The sequence below is a fragment of the Lithohypha guttulata genome (genome assembly GCF_036872675.1).
Source record: "Lithohypha guttulata strain CCFEE 5908 chromosome Unknown scaffold_3, whole genome shotgun sequence".
NCBI classification, from domain to species: domain Eukaryota; kingdom Fungi; phylum Ascomycota; class Eurotiomycetes; order Chaetothyriales; family Trichomeriaceae; genus Lithohypha; species Lithohypha guttulata.
In genome coordinates this window covers 459199-479868 of record NW_027042752.1, presented here as the reverse complement: position 1 = coordinate 479868, position 20670 = coordinate 459199, and the positions used below count along the sequence as shown (strand labels likewise).

Below are 20670 nucleotides of genomic sequence, written 5' to 3'. Positions count from 1 at the left end.
CTCATGTTCACTGATCTGCTGAGAGTTGTTGTCATGCTGAATGTAAATCGACCATGAAGACGTAACAAGGATCCGAGGTGAGAAGTCTCTCAGTAGCATTGACGACACGATCTCTATCTGCTCAAGACAACGGCCGAGTATTAACGTTGTCCTATCTGTCTTGGACGATGAGCGACCTCAGGCCCCTGTAAACAATGTCTCGCTCGTGGCATGAGTCCTGACTGTTTTTCACGTGATTACTGTTATCTGACCATCAAGATATGAGATCCACAATATTTCGATACTAAATTTTGCAGCGCCACCCCAACATCCCTGTCGACATGTTTCTAAATGCGCAAATACGAACAGGTAAACGAGATGTACCAGTAGTCTCGCTACCACGAGTTTTTCGAGTGGAAACATGCCGGTCCGAGCGTTTGGAATGGCAAGGCAACCATGAATGAATCATGTGAAGGCTCTTCTTCAAATTCAATGGCTTCAGCCCAATACTCTTGATTTCTCGTACCTTTCCTTGGATTTTGAACACTAATCTATTTCACATTCAACAAGTCTCTGTACAGCTATGGCAAGCTTTCAGTGCTTCGAAGTCTCGCCACAATGTCCAGTTGAATACTCGATTTATGGCTACTACCCATCGTTACCAGCAAACGCCTTCCTTACAGCCTGGTTCGCTGTTCTTTTCATACCTAACATCATTTTCGGCATCTATTACAAAACCTGGACCTATATGCTTGCGCTGGGTTTTGGCTGCGCAATCGAAGCACTTGGCTACGGCGGTCGAATAATGCTTCACCAAAACCCCTTCTCGTCAAGCGGATTCCAGATGCAGATTTGCTGTCTCATTCTTGGACCAGCCTTCAACAGCGCGGCTATATACTTGACCATGAAGCACATTGCACTTGCCTTTGGACCTGAATATTCCAGCCTCAAACCTAAGTGGTATACTTGGATTTTCATCACTGGTGATCTCTTCAGCTTGGTCTTGCAGGCTATCGGTGGAGGTATGGCTGCCACTGCAGATGACGATGATGCTCGGCGTGACGCCGGAACATATATTATGCTTGCGGGTATATGCTGGCAGGTCGTTACATTAATTGTCTTTGCCGCTGTCATTGGGCACTACATCATAAGACGCAGGCGAGCAATAAATTCAGGTCATGCTCTCAGTGCCGAAGCAAATGCTGTCTGGCACGACAAGAAGTTTCGACTCTTTATGTTTGCAGTGGCTACTGCCTTTGGTGCTGTCCTTATCAGGTGCATTTACCGAATACCCGAGTTGGCGGCAGGCTGGGCATCTGAGATCATGCGAGATGAGCCGAGCTATATCGCTCTGGAGGGTTGTATGATCGCATACGCTACGTTGGTGCAGACTGTCTTTCATCCTGGTTACTGCTTCCCACAGCTAGCCGGTCGCCATCGCAAAGCTGGTGCGACTGCGGCGACAGAAGAGAAGGGAGTTGCTACACCCGAGAGCAACTAGGGTCTGCCAATGATTGCTGATCTGAGAGACTGAGGAATGTCGCTGTGAACACATCTGTAGAGTATTACTGGCCTTCAAAGAGCGTTCAATCACAGCTCGGAGAGATTGACAACTCTTCGTGCTGTCCAGGCCATGCAACCTGGAAGATTCCGCTCCAGGTCATTCTCCTTGTTAGACGTCAATAGACTCACGAATCTAGATTTCAATGTAATTGTGCATATCGACGAGCCCTGACTGCTTGTGGAGTAGCAATCTGAGGCGAGGATTGGTAGCCTGAGGCACGTACAATAATGTTCGAAACTCGACTTCAATAAAAACTTGCTCCTGGTCCTCTAAGCTAATGCCAGCAGAATCGACCATACTATAACAAGAATACGTTTTAGCGCGCCCACATAGAGGAGTAGTCGAGACAAGCATCTTGAACACAACAAGCACGGAAAGCCATGTTCGTCGTCTGGTCCAAGCTCTACGGAACCGAAGCTTACAAATTCTGTTTTGACATCCACTGATTTGTGATGAGGAAAAAAACACATAACATGCAAACTACAAATCCTCTGGCAGAAACCATAGCCAACATGGCTCTCGATATCTTCGATGCCTTACCACAGAAGTGCAAACCGCGAAGATTGGCCAGTGGGCAGAGAGAATGGACACCTCTGTCAGCAGTGGCTGTTTCACGACCTTTGCGGCTCGAAGATGACTCGCCCGAGCAGCAGCAACAACTTAAGGTTGTATCTTTAGCAACGGGCACGAAGTCTCTTCCTGTATCCGCTCTGTCAAAGTGCAAGGGCCTGGTTCTTCATGATTGCCACGCTGAGATCTTGGCGTTTCGTGGCTTGAACCATTGGCTATTGTGCGAGATAGAAAGGATACTCCAGAATGAAGGTTTTATATCGGAGTGGATTGAGACTGTAGCCTCAAACGGCACAGGAGAGATTTCGCCACCTTTTCGTCTTTGTAGAGGCGTAGAGATCGCCCTCTTTTCGACCGAAGCACCATGCGGCGATGCTTCGATGGAACTGCTCATGGCTTCTGCGCAAGCCTCTGGAGCTGATGTTCGCCCTTGGCCCACCTCTTCTTCTGCCAGCCACGATGCTTCGTCCGAAAATAGTTCTGCGCTGCCACCTGGTCGTGGATATTTTTCCAATCTTGGTGTCTTGCGTCGCAAGCCTGCTCGAGCAGATGCTGAGGTCAGTATGAGCAGAAGCTGCACCGACAAAATTATGTTAAGACAGTTTGCCAGTCTCTTGCAATTCCCGGTCGATTTGTTCGTTCAGCCGAGTAAAGAAGCATTCTTGAGCAGGCTGGTGCTGTACGAGGACCAGTATAACGAATTTGGCTACAAGAGAGCTTTCTCGGCGGATGGCAGACTGCGAGATGTGGTGGCTGAGGTGCAGCGAGAGGATGAAGGAAATGTGGTTTTCTTTGAGGTTGAACGCCTGACTCCAGAGTTCCGTCGGTTCGAGTTCGAGAAGTCGATGTCTCTTGAGACAGTAGCGGCAAGGAGTAGAGTTACCAATATTTCTACCATTTGGATTGCGGACGGGAACGGTCTAGGAGGTCAAGATACAGTTGAGGTTCTTGTAAATGGAGTCAAACAGGGCTATAAGCAATTCGACCAAAAGGTTGGAAAGGGAAGCGTTCTGTGTCGGTTCAAGATAGTGCAGAAAGCTCTTGGCATTGCTGAAGCTCTTAGAGGCAAGGGTATGGTTCCTGAATCGACAGGGGAGACAGGGAAGGTTATGTATTCGGAACTCAAAGCAACTCCTTCCAGAAGCAGGAAAAAAATTGTAAAGGACTTTGTTCTTGATAGGCTTGGAGGCTGGCCAAAGAAGCAATTTGAGGACGACTTCCAGGTAAGCAGCGACATGCTGCGCAACACTGATTGTAGAGGAAGAAAGCCCCTTTCGCAGTTTTAGAATCTTGTCCCGGTTCAAATTCCCTGGTGTGCCGCCAGGTATTGCTGTATACTGCGAGCTCTGTATCTTGCTTTTGCGTAGTCTTGAAAGACGTATTCTAAACTCAACCCAAGTACTCTTTCCTGCCCATGTTCGTCCTTCGTGGTTGTAGTTCCTCATTTTGGATGTGCTTTTGCGGAGCCCACTGGTCTAGGGATCATGGCTGGACTGTATTCAGAGTGAGGTCTGCGTAGAGATTTTGATGTTGCGATATGCTGACAGGACTGCTGCGTCTTCTTTGTACCCTCTCATATGAAAGTTATAATGCTTTGTAGACGAGTGAATGGAGTTGCTGTTTGCTGTTGTTGGTCAATAGTAAGACAGACGTTCTTGCAGCAACAGAGAGGCTTCCAAATAGTAACAAAGCCCGTCCAACGTGAAAGGAAAACAAGTGGCCATACCGAACAGTCTTTGGCTAGGAGCTTGCTCAGCCATTGCAGTCACCTACAAGACTGTTGCTACTCTCATACCAGCATCGCGTTGAAAAGTCATTGAGCTCAGCACTCGACCAGGGCCTCGCCAACGCGTTCTGAAGCGCAGCCGAAGCCTCGCTGGCCCCACCCTTCACTCTGAGCCTGCTAAAACCTCACTCGAGTCCCACTAGTGAGCCTTGTGGGTCTTCACGCTCTGTTTTCCTTCATCAATTGTCGTGCTCACCCAAAGACGGTTAGTTTAGCAGGACAAAGTCTGTGCTGATATTCAGCAGGCTTGGCAGGCTCGCCTTGTGAGTTTTCGTCGGTCGCACCTGCCCCTGGCACTTAAATAGGTCTTCTTCCTGTCCACACACTCTGCGAACTTCTTTTCCTCTTGTCATATCTTTTTGTATCAGTCCACCACGTCTTGAGGACTGCTAGAGGTATTCTTCATCTTCTGATACGTTTTCAAAGGTCTTCGGCAACGTAAAGGTGAGTCCTATACCTCTTTCTCACTGCCTAGCGCAACCTTCGTTGTTGGCTCTTCTGGCAAAACATCGACAGCAATTCGTAGTAGCAACCATCGAACTGGCATCGCCCCGCAGCTTTGGCGTCCAGGTCATTGTGCTAATTCACTCTTTCAGGAACTTCACCATGGCTGACTGGGATAATTCTGCTACACCTGAGACCGATCTTGGCCTGAGGGAAGCCGGAAACGGTAATGCAGCTGCACCAGGTCCTCCGAGGGACGCAGAAGCTGCAGCACGTGCAAGAGAGAAAGGATGGTCGGAGCCACAACCTCTTGACTATAACCGTCATGCAAACGTTGCGACACGAGGCAATGCCGATACCTCCTCTAACACACTCGTCGAAGTTCCGAAGTGGGCTCACGATGCTGCGAAATACGAATATCGTGGTGAGGCTGGTATACTTGGTCCTGTCATGGCCGACCTTGAGCTACAGCTCTTTGGAGGAACTGAGATGCGTCTCAAGAAGGGCGTTCGATGGGACTTGTAGGCCACTCAATAATTTCGCACAAGCTCACCATACTGACCTGTCCAGACAGCAGAAAATCCAGGCCATCGTAGAAAGTGTCCACAAGATTTCACCCGTCATGTCTCTCGAGGACGCTGGTATACACCCAGCCATGCTTGAAAACTGCAAAAAGCTTGGCTATAATGATACCACACCTATTCAAGCATACACCATTCCTGCTGTCCTGTTGGGCCACGATGTCATTGGCATCGCACAAACTGGTAAGAGCTCTCCCTGCGTGCACACATGACTAGATCTGACACAGCTAAAGGCTCTGGCAAGACTGGCGCTTTCTTGATTCCTGCTCTGTCCAAGCTCATGGGAAAGGCTAAGAAGCTGGGTGGCCCTCGACCCGACTTGAGCACCGATCCAGGTGCTCGAGTTCGTGCTGAACCCCTGATCTTGGTGGTTGCTCCAACACGTGAGTTGTGCATACAGATCTTTGACGAAGCACGACGTCTTTGTTATCGGTCTATGCTGCGACCTTGTATTGCATATGGTGGTGGACCCATTCGAGAGCAGCGTGACGATCTTCGAAAAGGTTGCGACGTGCTTATCGCTACTCCAGGTCGTCTCCGAGACTTCATGAAAGATCCTAGCCTTCTGGCTTTGCACAGACTTCGATTCACTGTCATCGATGAAGCTGATGAGATGCTTCATGAGGACTGGGCCGAGGATCTTCAAGAGATTTTAGCTGGTGCTGATGCTTCTCAAGACTCTCAACACCAATATCTCCTCTTCTCTGCAACCTTCGACAAGCGCATGCGAACTCTGGCCAAGCGATACCTTGCCCAAAACTATGTTCGTATCCGAATTGGCAGGATCGGCTCAACTGTCTCGACAATCACTCAACGTGTAAGCACTCAACCTCTTCAATCTCATATCGCTGACTCTCCACAGATCGTTTGGGTTGACGGAAACAAGAAGAAGGACGCGCTGTACGATCTTCTCCTCGACTCACCGCCTGCTCGAACTCTCATCTTCGTCAAGTCAAAGAAGATGGTGGATATCGTCGACGACTATCTCTACAATCGAGGTCTCCCGACCACTTCTATTCACGCAGATCGGACTCAGCTGGAGCGAGAAGATGCCATGTGAGTAGTCGCGTGGATATGTCTTGAGCTATGCTAACCATCTCTCAGTCGATCATTTCGCATCGGCAAGTGCCCTATCCTGATCACAACCGGTGTCAGTGCTCGAGGTCTGGACATCAACAATGTGATGCACGTCATCAATTATGATCTGCCATCGATCGAGTACAATGGCAAGGATGAGTACATCCACCGAATCGGTACGGCAGCACCTGTATTCTTCTGCATCTCATCGTTGCTAACTCTGCCCAGGTCGAACAGGTCGACTGGGTAACATCGGTGCAGCAACCTCTTTCTACAACGAAGCTGATGAAGCACTGGCTCCCTTCTTGGCCGCGCTGCTTGTCGAGAACGATCAAGCAATCCCTGATTTCTTGGAAGAATACGCACCACCAGCTGACCAACCCCTCAATTTCGACGACGATTCTGCTGATGAGGTCGACGACTTTGGTGCTGAGAACAACACCAACACTGACGACGCTGGAGGTACTTGGGGTAATGGTAGTGCTGACGTCGTTGAGGTTGCTAAGGTGGGACCTGCAGCCGATACAGCATGGGGTGGTACTGACACCTCAAACGATGTCGGCGGTGCTTCTTGGTAAGCTGGCAATGCTATTCGTTGCTTGACTATGGCAGCGACTACTAGTTGATGACGGGATTCGGATACAGGACCGGAATCCAAGTGCTTGAGAAAGGCTTAGCCACTTGAGTTATAGATACTTCACTGCGGAGGTATTCGAGATCCAGGTTGTGCAAGGCTGTCCATACGAGCAAGAGTTGAGAACAAGATTAATTACTTGCTTAACACCAATTTCAAAGAAATTATGACACTCTATCTCTAGGTACAGTACTTCTCGGGTTGTCAGAAATTGAGTTGGTGAAACTCCGGCGCCATGATGCGTTTGGTAAGGCGCGACATTATGCCGATAACCCATCTCGCATTCATGCTTGCGCAAATGTCTCTCAACTACACTCTGGCTCTGCTACAACCACGATAATGAGCTCCGACTTCCCCTTGAGCTAGTGTGTTACAAATTCCACGATGTTACGAACAGGCAAAAAAGCCTGTGCCGTGCTGCGACTGCAGCCTGCGGTCAATGTAACGATCCGACTAACCAATCCCCACAGTTCGTACACCTTCACTAATACTGTCAAACGCGGGCGTAAGCTCGAGCTGATGAAGCATACCGAGAGCCTGAACATACTATCGCCGGCAGTAAACATTGCACTAAGGCTTGGGACCATCTTTTATCATACAGACAACCCCGCGAGCTACAGCAAGAAGAGAACACATCGCGGTCCGCCTTCGATAAGCATGTACCCGAGGACGCGAGGGAGATGTTTAATCATAAGGGGTACGAGGATGGTAACGCAAATACGAACAAGCAATGGCATGCATGCAGGAACATGATTTGGATTGAGGCATTGGGTTCAGTACAGTCGCGACGACTCTTACTCGAGCCAAACACACCGTGTGGTGTCCATGCAGCATGCGGACAAGCTTGAGCTTTCAATTATGCTTGAAGCTACAGATTTCGAAATGGAAGCAATCTTCACACGTTGTTGTTTTGTCAATCGCCTGGTCTGGCGTATGAAGAGGTTCTAGCGTTATGAGCCGTGCTATCAATCACGACCAGTAGCGTAGTCTGCTCCAGAAATGTCGCATAAGAGGGTGCATTTCATCCCTGGTGGCCGAACTACTGCAGAACACACTGTTAAATCGCTCATTTCTACCTATTGCGGGATGACCCAGCTTAGGTCAGAGCAGCCGTAGACGGGTCGAGCGTCGCTCTCTGCAGACCTAGATGCTGAGCTGAAAGCCTTCAGAACAATTCGCTGCCGTTTGCGATTATTGTCCAGACTAATCCTACCATGTCTGCGGGAGCTCAAGGACGGCGGCATCGCTGTGTCAGCTCCTTTCGATGTTCAAGGTAAGGAATTGAGAGAATCGTCGAGCTAATTTGAGCCAGACGTTGGCAGTACTCGAATGTTCAGTAGGCTGAGTTTGTGTTTCAGATGTTGCCGAAACTATACAATTGACTGCAATTGTCAACACGGTCAAGCTCTGCCAAATCAACGCCCAGCGTTAGTGTGATCCATGCTCATAGTATATTCATATCGCTTACCCACGAGGAATCAGCGACAACGACAATCAACACGTATTCCGCTGCTTGAGGCTACAACCATGCATGAAGGTTCAGCTCACGACTTCCCTCCCAAGCAAAAGTACAAATACAAAGTCCATGGCCAGATTGAGCTAATGCAATTAATACAGCCAGTCAGCTTGCACGGATCGCAGAAGCCTGTTGGGCTGAAAATGGCCAGGTGCACGCTAACTGCTTGTGTAACAGCCTCAGGCAACTGCGTATCTCGATATGAAGAAGTATCATGTAACGATACATATAGAGGAGAAATCGCTATAAATTTCAATTTAAAATGCATCACAGAATTTGTTCATGCTCCTTCAAAAGCAGTGTTTATATTTTATTGTCGTTGCCCCTATAACAAAGACTGCTTAATCGAGGTTGGTCAACATCATCTCAACAGCTTGGCCTGCTCCTATTCCTGTCAACTTTCAGTAACACAGTCTCATATCCTCGGTAACGCTCAGGATGACCAAAGCAGCTTTACGCCGACAAGAAGCTAAACGCCAAGCCCAAGGAGTCGGAATACAGGACGCCCCAGCACACAGGACCGACACAAGCCCTCAGCCAGCCAACATTCCACACATGGAAGCACCTCCACCATACGATGCACCACATCAACCTAACACAAGGAGTAACAACGACACATCTTCAAGGTGTCAAAGCGAAGATAGCGGATGTCTAACGGGTGGGAGCGGGCCAGCGACAGGCTGTTTGACATGGAATTCTGGGAAGCAGGGCGACAATTTCGTCGTCGATGGTTGTTTGAATTGGGACAGTCGGGATGGATGTCTTCAGTACGAGAGTGAACAGGGTTGTTTACTTTATCGATCGAGTAAGTGGACTTTCCTCTCGCAATGGCTTCGTTTGGACAGGAAGCTCTGTACTCTGTCAGTTTTTGGCGTACTGACGTGAGTGTGCTCAGGAGGAGGTTGTCTCAATTACGAAGCGGAAGGTGGAGGATGCATGTTATTCCGAACGAATCGAAATGGTTCGTGCCTCTTTGACGGATCTAGATGAGCTAGATTGACAGCACTTCCGTCACAACGAGTTGGTTGCCAACAGGTTATCTGCATGCCAGACGTACTAGGACACTAGTGAGGTGCCAAGACCAACTGACGTGAGCCTCGTTGACTCGCACACGCGACACCAACTCCTAAAGTACTTTGAATGCGGCATATATGCTGAACGACGTGGAAAGCTCCAGTCGTGCTACCGCTTGCTTCGAGCACAGTGATGTCTTTAAAGCTTCGAGACAGCTGAAGCTTGCTGCTGGTTGTTAACTTGCTGTGCTTGTTTCAATGCCAATTCTTCCGTGCAGACTTCGATCACGGCCTTGCCATAGACTTCACGATGGCGCAGTGCTTGCATTCCTTCGTTGATATGGCTGAGACCCTTGTAGGTCTTATATACCACCGGATGTACGAGTCTCGGCTCATGAATTAGCATCTCGTTCAGACCTCGCCACATCTTGACAGTCTCTTGAGGCATTCTCCTGTTTGTTTCGCCATATCTGTAGCCGAGAAGCTTGATCTGCTTTAATAGAATTCGATTCACTGCAAGCTGCTCGAGTGCTTGGACCTTCTCGGCCCCTGTTCCTGTTCTGCCCGCGAACCCTGCGACGACAATTCGGCCATTGAACGTTGTGCACCGAATTGATTTCTGTACAAGTCCGACGGTGTCGTAAACCACGTCAATTCCATCCTTGCCAATTTGCTTACAAAGCGCCAATACTTCGTTCTCCCAACCACCTTTGCTGTAATTGACTACACCTTCGCCAGCAGGAATTTTCCCTGTATTTGGGTCGCGGAGAAGACTTTCCACGACAGCCGCTTTGTGTTGTGACCCTACTGTGCCAATTACCTTCGCGCCTAATGCTCGAGCAATCTGAACGGCATACACTCCGAGGCCACCAGCGGCTGCATGTACGAGAATGACTTCTCCAGCTGAAAGTCCAGCAATCGTTGTCAATGCTCCATAAGACACCGGTAGAGTGCCTGCTCCTATGGCAGCAATATCGTGCAGGGACCATGTCGGGTTGGGGAGATGGTGTATAGCTGACGCTGGGACTATGATCTCTTCGGCATGAGTGCCTACCGAACCTCCCCAGACCTTGTCGCCGGGTTTGAAAGTTGGTTTCTGACCATTAACAGCATGCACTTGCAGAACGACGCCACTGAATTCCAGGCCCAAAGTGAAAGGAGGCACGAATAATCCCGATTTGTTGTTTTGATGAACACCATGGGCATACAGAAGATCCACGTGGTTGATGGCTGTGTGGGTGATCCGGACATGAACCAATGGCTCCTTAGGTACAGGCCGCTGAATTTGTTTCAGGAGTGCCAGATACGACTCGAAGTTCGGCCGAGGAACGTCAACTGCCTTCACCTCATCCAGTGACTATATGCAATGCCGCAAGTCAGCACATAGGACTCTGGTCTAGAAAAGCAATAAACGACGAAAGCGCGGAGAACAGCCTTCTGTTTCAAGCTCAAATTGCTGCTTGTCCGAACACAATCGCTTTTTATATCGACGATGTGGCTGGAGTGAGTAGACACCGAACACTGTGGCGTACCTTAATATAGCCATCGAGATGGACGGCCTGCATCAGTGCTTTCGATGTGGGAGTGATATGGTCGTGATCTTCAGCGTCGGCTGTGGCATTACATATTGCCCTAAAAAGATTCTCACCTCCATTGGATTGTGCCATGTTGGGTTAGTGGTTGGTTGCCTACACGTGCGATCAAGTCGTTACATTGATGGATGGTGATTGAGTCCAACCGTCATGGCCATACACTTGAAATGCTTAACACGCTGATGCATCCTTCATACATATTTCTACTGAGCTAATGCATAGACTGTGGGAGGCAGGGGATAAAGAGGAAGGAAAACAACCTCGGCAGGATCTGTCAACGGATGTTCCTACCACCGTCCATAGCGAGCACTTTAGTCACTTCCAGTACAGGTTGACCGTATAGTAGATGTGCCTGATGTGATCTGTTCTTGAGCTCAAAGCCTCTATCAAGGTATTTCTAGGATTAGGCTTCCCGAGAAAGAAAGTGCAACCCCAGATACCCGGAACGAGCAGGACACCCCTGATAGAGGGACCGCACCTTCAGCCAAAAAAAAAAAGCTTATAACGACAATCCGTGAGCGATTATTTACATCTCTAGAGAAACATAGGTTGATAGCAGCAATATAAGAGTAGATGAGGGCCAAAGTACAGGCAGTCATGCTGTCCATTGGGTCAAGTGCCTAAATGAGACTATATCTCAAACAAGATCATGCAGGCTATATTATACTCTTACAATTCGTGAATATTGTGCACAGATATCCTCCTTCGAATCAGAGGGTCAGGCCTCTGCGGCAATAACATCCGGCAGGCCTTCGTGTTTTAGACCAGTACTTCTTTCTGCCTTTGTCTTCTCAACAAGTGCTTGCAATTTCCACCTTGCCTCTAACTTGGTCCTTTTCAATAAGAATTCTTGTCGTATTTCAGCTTCTTGACTGGCGTACTCAACGTCGATGGAGTCCAGCTCCGCTTTGTGCGCCCTTTCCATCTGTTCTAGTTCGCGTTCCTTCTTCATTATAAAGTTTTGCAGAGTCTTTTTCTGCTTTCCTCGAAGAACGTTTATTTTCGAGGCGTGTAAGCCGTCCATATTGTCTCGTATATGGTATGCTTGTGCTAAATTCTCGTAGTGTTGCTGCGTGACATGTCGTTCGGGCAAACTCCTCATCGAGTCCACAGAGGCACGAAGTTCGAAGGCTGGATTTGTGGGCGATTGTGGTGGTGAAGGAGTTTGGCAATATGCCTCCATATGTTTGAGGCGTGTTTGTATCGCTCGTTTTTCGGCTTCGTGGTCTTTCTGTTGCTTCAACTCGTCTTCAAGCTGCCGTGCTTCCAGTGCTTCTACAGCTTTCTCGATCTGCAACGACGTTAGCAACGATAGGCGTGTAAGTAAAGGCGCAACTCACTCTTTCTTCCTGTTCCGCAAGACGCCTTTGGTGTTCCCTCTGTGCTTCGGCTTTCCTTCTGTCTCTTTCGGCGAGTAAGTCCTTTATCAGGTTCGTCTGATACTCTAAGAATCGTCTTTTCTCTTCCAATTGCTGGGTCCTTATCAAAGCAATTTCCTCACAGTCGAGGCTCCTCTGCAGTGCCTGCTCGTCCACCAGTGGAATGGAATCGTAGATTTGCTTGTGTGGAAGTGCTTGGGGCACAGAACGGCCATCACCGGATCTGATCGAGGCTGGCCTTCCTGAGGATGCCAGATGTGCCTCGTCCTTGGTGGTGCCGGCCATATGGCCTTGAATACTGATCACTGATGATGTACTTAGCCCAGACAGCCTCTTTCTGCGGAAACCAGTCATCTTGCGGAGCCCACTCTTGAAGCTACGATGCCTTTTCCCATCTGTGTCCGACATCATTGATAGCATCTCAATTTTTGGTCCTAGCCTGGATGAGTTGTTTGACAGGCTCGTACTAGGCCTTCTCTCGCTTGAAGCGCAAGAGGTAGGAGCAGTGGATTGTGATATGATTGAGCCTTGGTTTGTATCTGAGGAGATTGTAGTCGCAGACAAGGTGGAGGATATATCGTCGACAGCTGGAGAGCTGGGTAGTTGCAGTAATCCTAAATCTCGTGCCGAGCTCTGCAGGCTCTCGTCCAATTCCGACTCACTTTTCGATGTGGGCAGTAACAGAACGCTGTGTCTGTAAGTCTCTTCGTCAATCCATCTACGAGAGGACCTTGAGGCTGACATTGAGGAGTGGCTGCGTTTACGATTCGGCATTGGCAGCTGGGACCGGTACGCATCTGACGGGTGAACGATGGCCATTACCTTCCCGAGGAGATGTTGAGATGCTGGCAGCTGTGGAGGTCCTCACCGTTGATGCACAGCATTGGTGATACGCGATCACTTCGTAATACTGAAGAGGTTCAGGAAAGAGTGGTAATGAACACACACGGATGCAAACACGGAGCAATCCAACTCGTCCATGCAAAGTGCGAGGAATTAACAAGTTTAGACGAACACAATCCGATTTCGATCGGAAGCTTTCAGTCGGCAAGACCTTCGCATTCGGCGCGGCTAATGGCTGCAGTACGATCATGGTGGGTTGAAGCTGTGGTGGCTGATCTGGCTTATCGGTAATAGCAGCACAAGGACGGAACTGTACTGAGACGAAACTCACGTAATTAGTCGCAATTAGTCAAGGGCGGTCTAGCAAGCTTTGTGGGGGACCTGGTTACTGTCAAAACAGGTTCGGTCAAGCAGCCACCTGAACTGCCGCGAAGAGCAACTCGGAAATAAAGACGTCTAGGCCTCCTTGACTTGTGGTTACGTTTCTAACCCGATCAAATGTTTAAGCACTTACTGAAGCACGATGACTTCACTAGCCCGGGCAGCAAGACCAGCTGATCCGCTATTTGAAAGAAAAAAAGGTTTGGCGATCTTGGACTAATAGCCGCACCATGGTAGAGCATTTCGCGATCGCCTTGGGTTCTCAGGCCACTGGCTCGAGTGGTTCATCGGACGCGCTTCGGAGCTCTGCACTTCCAGTGACATGCATCCAATCATTCGGTGTTTCAAATCCTCTTCCTGTCTGCTTGTCTTGTTCACTCCTCAAGTTGGATGACCCCGAAGCACTCTCGGAGCAGAGTCAATCCCTATCTGGTTGCCCCCATGAGCAGTTCAGTCTGTCAGTTCCGGTCCAGGAAATAGAATCCGAAGCTCTGTCGCAAAACCGACCGCTTTGTGAAGAAAGAACGGTATGATGTAGTTGAGCGAACAGAATACGAACTCTTAAACAGGAGCGACGTTGCTACTCATAACGCTAGACGTTGTTTGGTGTCTTTTTGTCTGTCGATCAGCAGTTGTACCTGCCCGTTTGGTGCTTGTGGTGCTTGAACCATCGAAGATCCCGATGCTGCCTTGGCCGTAAGAGGTCAGCACTTGATGGCTCTGGGTGGTGTGAGATTTTCTATCTGTGGACACGTCACTGAATCCCACCCTGCGGCTGCTCAATCTGGAATAGTATTCTACGATCTGCTTGCCCTACAAGACGGATGATCGACCTCGCTTATGTACAACGGTTGCCTGCAGACCTGCTGAATTGGCTACGAGATGTTGACAACTTGGCGCTGGGGACCTCAGCAATGGAGAGACACAGATTCTGTTGATCTTACATTGGACAGTGACGCAGCGCTGATATGTTGGCAACCGTCAGACAGGTTACTGCAACTTCCCACCTTCCTGCAGCAAGATTCAAGCCTTTGCAGCACTGTCTCTGATACGCTGCTCATGCAGTGCCGCAAGCTCGGGAACGATCAAACTCTCGATCTCCATGCCCTCTCGAACCTCTCCGCCACTCAGGTCGACTTCGTCCTTCTTGGCTGCATCTTTCTTTTTGTCAGCCCTTCCAACTAATTCCTCTATACCCGAAACACTTCTCGATCGTTTGGCCTTTGGTACTCTCACCCATCTCTCCTCGCCCGTCCTGACAAACACGACTTCCCATTTCCTCGTCGTGAGAAGATTGCCTATTACCAAGTCGTGACCATATTTATGGAGGGCTTGCTCGGCTTTGCTGACTAGCAGATTGGGATCTGTCTCCAGCTTGAAGCTAACGATCATGCTCTCTCTAGATGCCCACGAATGTACCAGTGTGCTCAGAAATTTAGGTACAGGATCGAGGTTGATGACTAGCTGTGTACCATTACCTGTCTTCTTACCGTTCTCGACTGTCGACGACTGAATCTTGTGCTCTTCCATTCGATCCCGTGGTATGAAAAAGTCAGACACAGCAGCTGCCAGATAGAATAGTGCGCGACTGCCGACAGGCTGCAGCAATGTAGCCAAACTGCGAAGCTCAAAGAGGTATTCGTTGACTGTCACGTAGGGCAACATCAAGAGGAGCCGATTCTTCTTCGCGTATTGGTATTCCTCAAGCACTTGCTTCATCTTCATCTGATATTCTTGACGAACAACCACATCTCCCCCAGCGGACCCTTCCATAAAGTCCAGAAAGCAGTTGGTACTGTGGCTGTAATGGCGAGAATATGGCAGCAGTGAATACTCGCGATGTAAGAAAATTACAGCATATCCTGCTCGAACAAAGTATTCGGCTGATGTGGCTCCTCGTGTGCCAGCAGAGAAGTTGTCAATGAATCTGACAGTCTGGTTCTCAAGAGGGACGGTTGTACCTCCAGAAGTGACCAGCACTATACGAGTTTCCGGGTTGGTAGAGGTATGGTATTCGATAAATTCTCTGACTAGTGCTTCATGCTTTCGCAATTGTTTGGGAGCTGGATTGTTCTCAAAATACTGCGCTTGAGCATCTTCTGTAGCCATTCTTGGTATGGCTCTGTCGTGGTTTCACTATTCAAGCATAAATAGCATGGCCTAATTCCGGAATTGCCAGTACTCGTAGAATCAGCAACAGTAGCTTTGAAGTCGCAGAAGCTTTGTTTCCGCTGTCGCGTGTGTTGGAGAGTGGTGCTCTTAGTCACTTACTATATCGTGGAATGTTATGGGAAGGCTTCCAGTCGACCGACGATGTCTTTCGTGGGTGACCAATTCTGCACTGAAGGTTTCAGCATATTACGAATCTAGACACGTACATTCATTACCGCATGCAAAAGGTGATCACGAGTGACGACAGCGATGTGCCTTGCACATTGTATACTAATCCTTGTGCTTAGTTTGTTGACCATACTCAGGGATCACTAAATATCGATTCAGGTGACCTTGAGATATATATCCCATTCATTATTGACCCTCAATAGTTGTGCCTATTTCAAGCATTCAGGCGTACGGGCCAATCAGAACCCCCTTGAAGTAACGACGAGTTTTGTTCTGCTCCAAGTTTCTTCCCTTTGTATTGTGACATGTTCTTCGTGCTGTTCTTTCTCTGCACAAGCTGAGCTCTTTACCCATCGGAGTTGCGAGCTCCTCTCCCTTGGTGTCGTGGTAGGTCAGGCATGCACAATGCGAAATTTAATAAACATGCATCAAACAGCCTGACCTGAGCTCACAATGATATCACGCTATTTATTGCAGACGGTATCACCGTGTACTACACATGCGGATATATGTTTGCGTTTGATTCAATCTATAGATCTAAACTTATCAACCATGACCACCACAAAAGAGCGGTTGTTAAGGTTCTCGTAGCAGTCTGGTCTCTTAGGTCTTTAAGTCACGTGGACATGCGTTTTGACTTGCCTGCCGCTTTCCTCAAATTTTGTTCACAAAACAGTTTGTCATTGCGCTTCAATAACCTTGAACTTTATCGCATTGTGGTGCGCACAACTATCGACAAGACTGAAAAGAACGGACTCGAAATATGGATGCTCAAAGCCATGCGGCACAACTGAGAGCAGACAGGACGACACATCTATGGCGCGTCTGGCGGACGGTACACGAAGTGCTAGCAGCGAGAGTACGTCCAAGCCTGTATACTCAGGCTCGGCTCTAATCTATAGCTGTTACAGGGCTACGAAATCAGTCAAGAGGAGCTAGAAATGTCGAGAGACATGTTCATCTCAAAATATCAAGGTGGTGCAGACGAAGTAGAGTCAGTCGTGTAAGTCGGAACAAGGGTGCAGGCTGACTGAAATTTGCACAGACGAACTCAGCTCAAACTCAGAGCTGATCCATCAGCGGATATGATCAAGCGCGACACTCCTATGGCGACGGCCAAGAACAAAACTCCGACTACCACGGCCGGCACCATCTGGGTCGAGATGTGCCCAGACAAGTCAGTAGGCATCAAGCAGACGCGGATCTTTGCACACTTTTTGCAAGAGAACAACTACACCAACGGTATTTTCATAACGCAAGAACAACCGAATGCGGCTGCGCTACGCGCTTTCGATGCATTGCATGAACTGGGCATGCATGCAGAGCATTTCAAAGAGGAGGATCTGCTAGTCAATATCACGAAGCACGAGCTCGTCCCACGTCACATTCTGCTAAGTGATGAAGAGAAGAAAGTGCTGCTGAACAGGTACAGATTGAAGGAACAACAACTGCCTAGGATTCAAAATTCAGATCCGATTGCAAAGTTCTTGGGGTTGAAGAAGGGGCAAGTGGTCAAGATCATCAGGAAGAGTGAGACTGCCGGTCGATATGCTAGCTACAGGTTTGTGTATTAGGACGTCTGGGTTCGCGTGATATTTAGCGTTGGTGTTGGCTGGTTTCGCACTTTTGAAACATAGAACTGTCCAGCGGTATAGGCGAATTCTCATTTTGTGGTGAGCATACTCTCACATGGCCAAAGATGATCTTATTCAGTTTCACCAAGCAAGGGATAGTAGAACAGAGAACAAATACTATTTACCCACAGCCGAAAAGCAAACATTGCAAACACAACCTCTGATTGAACTCTCCGCAGATCTGCCCCACATTCTCTTACGTAGAAAGTCGCTGCTGCCGGACTTTTTCGCTAAAAGCTTCGAGCTTGGTGAGCTGCACCTTCCCGAAGCTTTAATACGTGAGATTCACAAAGCACGATGGGTCGTGGAGGCAAGAGAGTAGGTGCGTCTTTATATTTCGATTCTTGCTATATACTAAATCTACTAGGGCGGTCGAGGCCGAGGTCGAGGCAGCTATGGAGGCCCAAATCGTCGAGACCAGCCAGATAATCGAGTAGACAAGTCAAAGCTACCCAGAGTGAACGAGAAATTTGAGAACTTTTACAACGAGCTGGGCATCGTACCTGCAGAGGAGCGAGATGCTTTCTGGAAGGCCATGAAGACCGACCTGCCAAACAGCTTCCGCTTTACTGGCTCAAAGGCGTAAGTTCCATACTTCCCTCAATCTGCAAGACCTCTTCACTAACCTTTCAGACATGCTCTCGCTGTCCAGGAACGTTTGCGAAACCACTATATTCCCGAAATTACCTCGATCCAACATGAAGGTCGCTACGTCGAAGCTCCGCAACCAGTCGATTGGTACCCAGACAAGCTGGCATGGTTCATGACCACTCCCAAAACTGTTGTCCGACGCTTTCCTCCTTTTGCGAACTTTCAAAAATTTCTTGTGGCAGAGACAGATGTTGGCAATATCACCAGACAAGAGGTAGTGAGCATGATCCCACCACTGGTCATGGATCTCAAGCCTGGCATGACTGTCCTAGACCTTTGTGCTGCTCCCGGCAGTAAATCCGCACAGCTGCTAGAATTGATCAATGCTGGTGAAGAGGATAGAGCAAGACAGGTTGCACATAATACAGCCAATGGCCTGGATCGGCCAGAGGGCATCGAGTTTGCAGACGATGGTCGCTCGACCGGCTTACTTATCGCCAATGATGTCGACTACAAGAGAGCTCACATGCTGGTCCATCAGATGAAAAGATTAAGTTCGCCAAATATCATTGTCACAAACCACGATGCGACTATATACCCTTCCATCAAGCTCTCTGCGACCAAGACGGCAGATGGCAAGCTCGTACATAATCGATACTTGAAGTTCGACCGCATATTGGCTGATGTGCCATGTTCAGGAGATGGCACACTACGAAAGAATCTGGAAATATGGAGACTTTGGAATCCTGGAAACGGCCTTGGTTTGTACGCTACCCAAGTACGAATCCTAATTCGAGCACTACAGATGCTTAAGGTCGGCGGAAGAGTCGTCTACTCGACTTGTAGCATGAACCCGGTCGAGGACGAGGCTGTACTGCAAACTGCTATCACTCATTGTGGTGGCAGTGATCTTGTACAATTGATGGAGACTAAAGACCTGCTGCCAGGACTGAAGCGATATCCCGGTCTACGAAGCTGGAAGATTATGGACAAACAGGGCAGAGTCTGGGATGATTGGTCCTCAGTCCAGAAGCAGCAGACTGAATACGGCACGGAGGGGTTGAGTCGCTTGCAGGAGACAATGTTTCCCATGGACAACAACATCCCATTGGAACGAGCGATGCGTGTTTATCCGCACTCGCAGAACACTGGTGCATTCTTTATTGCCATCTTGGAGAAAAGATCCGAAATCAAAGTCTCTACTGCAAAATCGGATGCTATCGTGGCACCGAAGTCACAAGCTCAGAGTCCGAAAGACAGTCTAAACGTTGTCGACTCAAACGGCACGACGAACGTGCTCAGGACTGAAGGTGATGGTGAAGTTGCTGAGATTGTGGAGAGCACAAATGGGACTTCCACTGAAGATATTGCAGCAAAGACGCAACCCGAGCCCGACATGACTATGAAAGAGGGTATGGAGATTGATAGCCAGCTAGCAGCACAAACTCAATCAGAGGTCCCTACAAATGGCGATAGCACGAACACAGCCGCCTCGTCTGTCGATCAGGAATCGTCAACCAAGCGGAAGCGTACTGAGCACGAAACAACACCGCAATCTGAACACAAACGTGTAAAAAGCGAGGACTTCAGAAGGCAGGAGCCACCGAACCTCAAGAAGAATAAAGGCCAAGTCTTCGAAGAGCCCTTCAAGTACGTTGATGAGAGCATTCCCGAACTGCAAAGTGTAAAGCAGTTTTACGACTTGTCCCCTCGCTTCCCGATGGATAGATTCATGGTGCGAAATGTGGAGGGCACCGCAACGAAAAACATGTATTACACGACTGCATTGGCAAAAGAGGTTCTGCAGGAGAATGAAGGCAAGGGCATGAAATTTGTGCACTCAGGTGTCAAGATGTTCGTCAAACAAGACGCACCATCTCCCGACACTTGTCCTTGGCGCATACAAACAGACGGATTGAGGATATTGGAAACATGGGTCGGTCGAAAGCGAAAAGTCAAGTTGCAAAGAAAGGAAACACTCAAGAAATTGCTTGTTGAGATGTTCCCGCGTTTCCAGGACGACGATTGGGCAAGTCTGGGAGAACTTGGCGACCAGATGCGCGATTTGGGAATGGGTTGCTGTGTTTTGGAGGTCGAACCATCAGAGGAGGAAGGTGGCTTCAGTGAGAAAATGGTGTTTCCATTGTGGAAGAGTATTCACAGTCTCAACTTGATGATGCCAAAAGAGGACCGAAAAGCTATGTTATTGAGGCTGTTCAACGATGATACACCACTACAAAACATGAATCAGCTCAAGAAGGACCATACCTCTGGCAGGTCAAAGCCAGCGAAACAAGAAGAAGTAGAGCCAGGTGATGCGGAGGGTGACATTATGGTGAAAACGCGAAACACCAGCTCACCAGAGCCTCTGCCTGAGCACTCGGACAAGCACAGACTATCCGATGACAGCGACGCAGAAGGTGGTGTCAAGATAGAAGAAGGCTGAGGTATCGATTTGCTATATTCGATATTTGAGTTCTGAAGCTGCTCCAGAGTACGAAACCGCGAGTGATAGCTGATTACGTGCGGTCATGTCATTTCATTCAAGTTGAAGTCCTCAGACATCAAGAACAGATGCCGTTTACAACTTTAGGTTGTTCATTCAAGCCCTACACTGTGTCTTTTCTCCCTCAACTTTGGACAAGGTGTGTTCTCAGTAGACCTTTCTGCTTAGCATACGTCACACTTACTCGATCAGCATTTCGATAGGTCCACAACCCGCCAAGAATTCCGCTCCTGCTTGGCT

The 20670-nt window shown here is 48.7% G+C and overlaps 8 protein-coding genes across 8 annotated transcripts; 5 read left to right on the top strand and 3 right to left on the bottom strand.

Annotated features, from left to right (window-relative positions):
- Positions 1–562: 562 nt before the first annotated feature.
- Positions 563–1480, top strand: LTR64_003955 (uncharacterized protein; the record flags this gene model as incomplete). Its single annotated transcript, XM_064898305.1, has 1 exon — positions 563–1480. One exon carries the CDS (start codon positions 563–565, stop codon positions 1478–1480), a length of 918 nt encoding a protein of 305 aa, XP_064754262.1.
- Positions 1481–2055: 575 nt separating this feature from the next.
- LTR64_003954 (uncharacterized protein) lies at positions 2056–3399 on the top strand (the record flags this gene model as incomplete). The annotated part of the gene is made up of 1 exon (XM_064898304.1): positions 2056–3399. One exon carries the CDS (start codon positions 2056–2058, stop codon positions 3397–3399), a length of 1344 nt encoding a protein of 447 aa, XP_064754261.1.
- Positions 3400–4505: 1106 nt separating this feature from the next.
- LTR64_003953 (uncharacterized protein) lies at positions 4506–6579 on the top strand (the record flags this gene model as incomplete). Its single annotated transcript, XM_064898303.1, has 6 exons — positions 4506–4864; positions 4914–5107; positions 5152–5741; positions 5787–5980; positions 6029–6177; positions 6230–6579. 6 exons carry the CDS (start codon positions 4506–4508, stop codon positions 6577–6579), a joined length of 1836 nt encoding a protein of 611 aa, XP_064754260.1.
- Positions 6580–9363: 2784 nt separating this feature from the next.
- On the bottom strand, positions 9364–10831 carry LTR64_003952 (uncharacterized protein; the record flags this gene model as incomplete). The annotated part of the gene is made up of 2 exons (XM_064898302.1): positions 9364–10521; positions 10697–10831. The coding sequence occupies 2 exons, from the start codon at positions 10829–10831 to the stop codon at positions 9364–9366; spliced, it is 1293 nt and encodes a 430-aa protein (XP_064754259.1).
- Positions 10832–11474: 643 nt separating this feature from the next.
- Positions 11475–12489, bottom strand: LTR64_003951 (uncharacterized protein; the record flags this gene model as incomplete). Its single annotated transcript, XM_064898301.1, has 2 exons — positions 11475–12047; positions 12097–12489. 2 exons carry the CDS (start codon positions 12487–12489, stop codon positions 11475–11477), a joined length of 966 nt encoding a protein of 321 aa, XP_064754258.1.
- Positions 12490–14382: 1893 nt separating this feature from the next.
- On the bottom strand, positions 14383–15468 carry CAB2 (Phosphopantothenate--cysteine ligase cab2; the record flags this gene model as incomplete). Its single annotated transcript, XM_064898300.1, has 1 exon — positions 14383–15468. One exon carries the CDS (start codon positions 15466–15468, stop codon positions 14383–14385), a length of 1086 nt encoding a protein of 361 aa, XP_064754257.1.
- Positions 15469–16462: 994 nt separating this feature from the next.
- RPB5 (DNA-directed RNA polymerases II 24 kDa polypeptide (RNA polymerase II subunit 5)) lies at positions 16463–17273 on the top strand (the record flags this gene model as incomplete). The annotated part of the gene is made up of 3 exons (XM_064898299.1): positions 16463–16558; positions 16611–16702; positions 16745–17273. 3 exons carry the CDS (start codon positions 16463–16465, stop codon positions 17271–17273), a joined length of 717 nt encoding a protein of 238 aa, XP_064754256.1.
- A 357-nt stretch (positions 17274–17630) lies between these two features.
- On the top strand, positions 17631–20370 carry NCL1 (tRNA (cytosine-5-)-methyltransferase ncl1; the record flags this gene model as incomplete). Its single annotated transcript, XM_064898298.1, has 3 exons — positions 17631–17651; positions 17701–17915; positions 17967–20370. The coding sequence occupies 3 exons, from the start codon at positions 17631–17633 to the stop codon at positions 20368–20370; spliced, it is 2640 nt and encodes an 879-aa protein (XP_064754255.1).
- Positions 20371–20670: the final 300 nt, after the last annotated feature.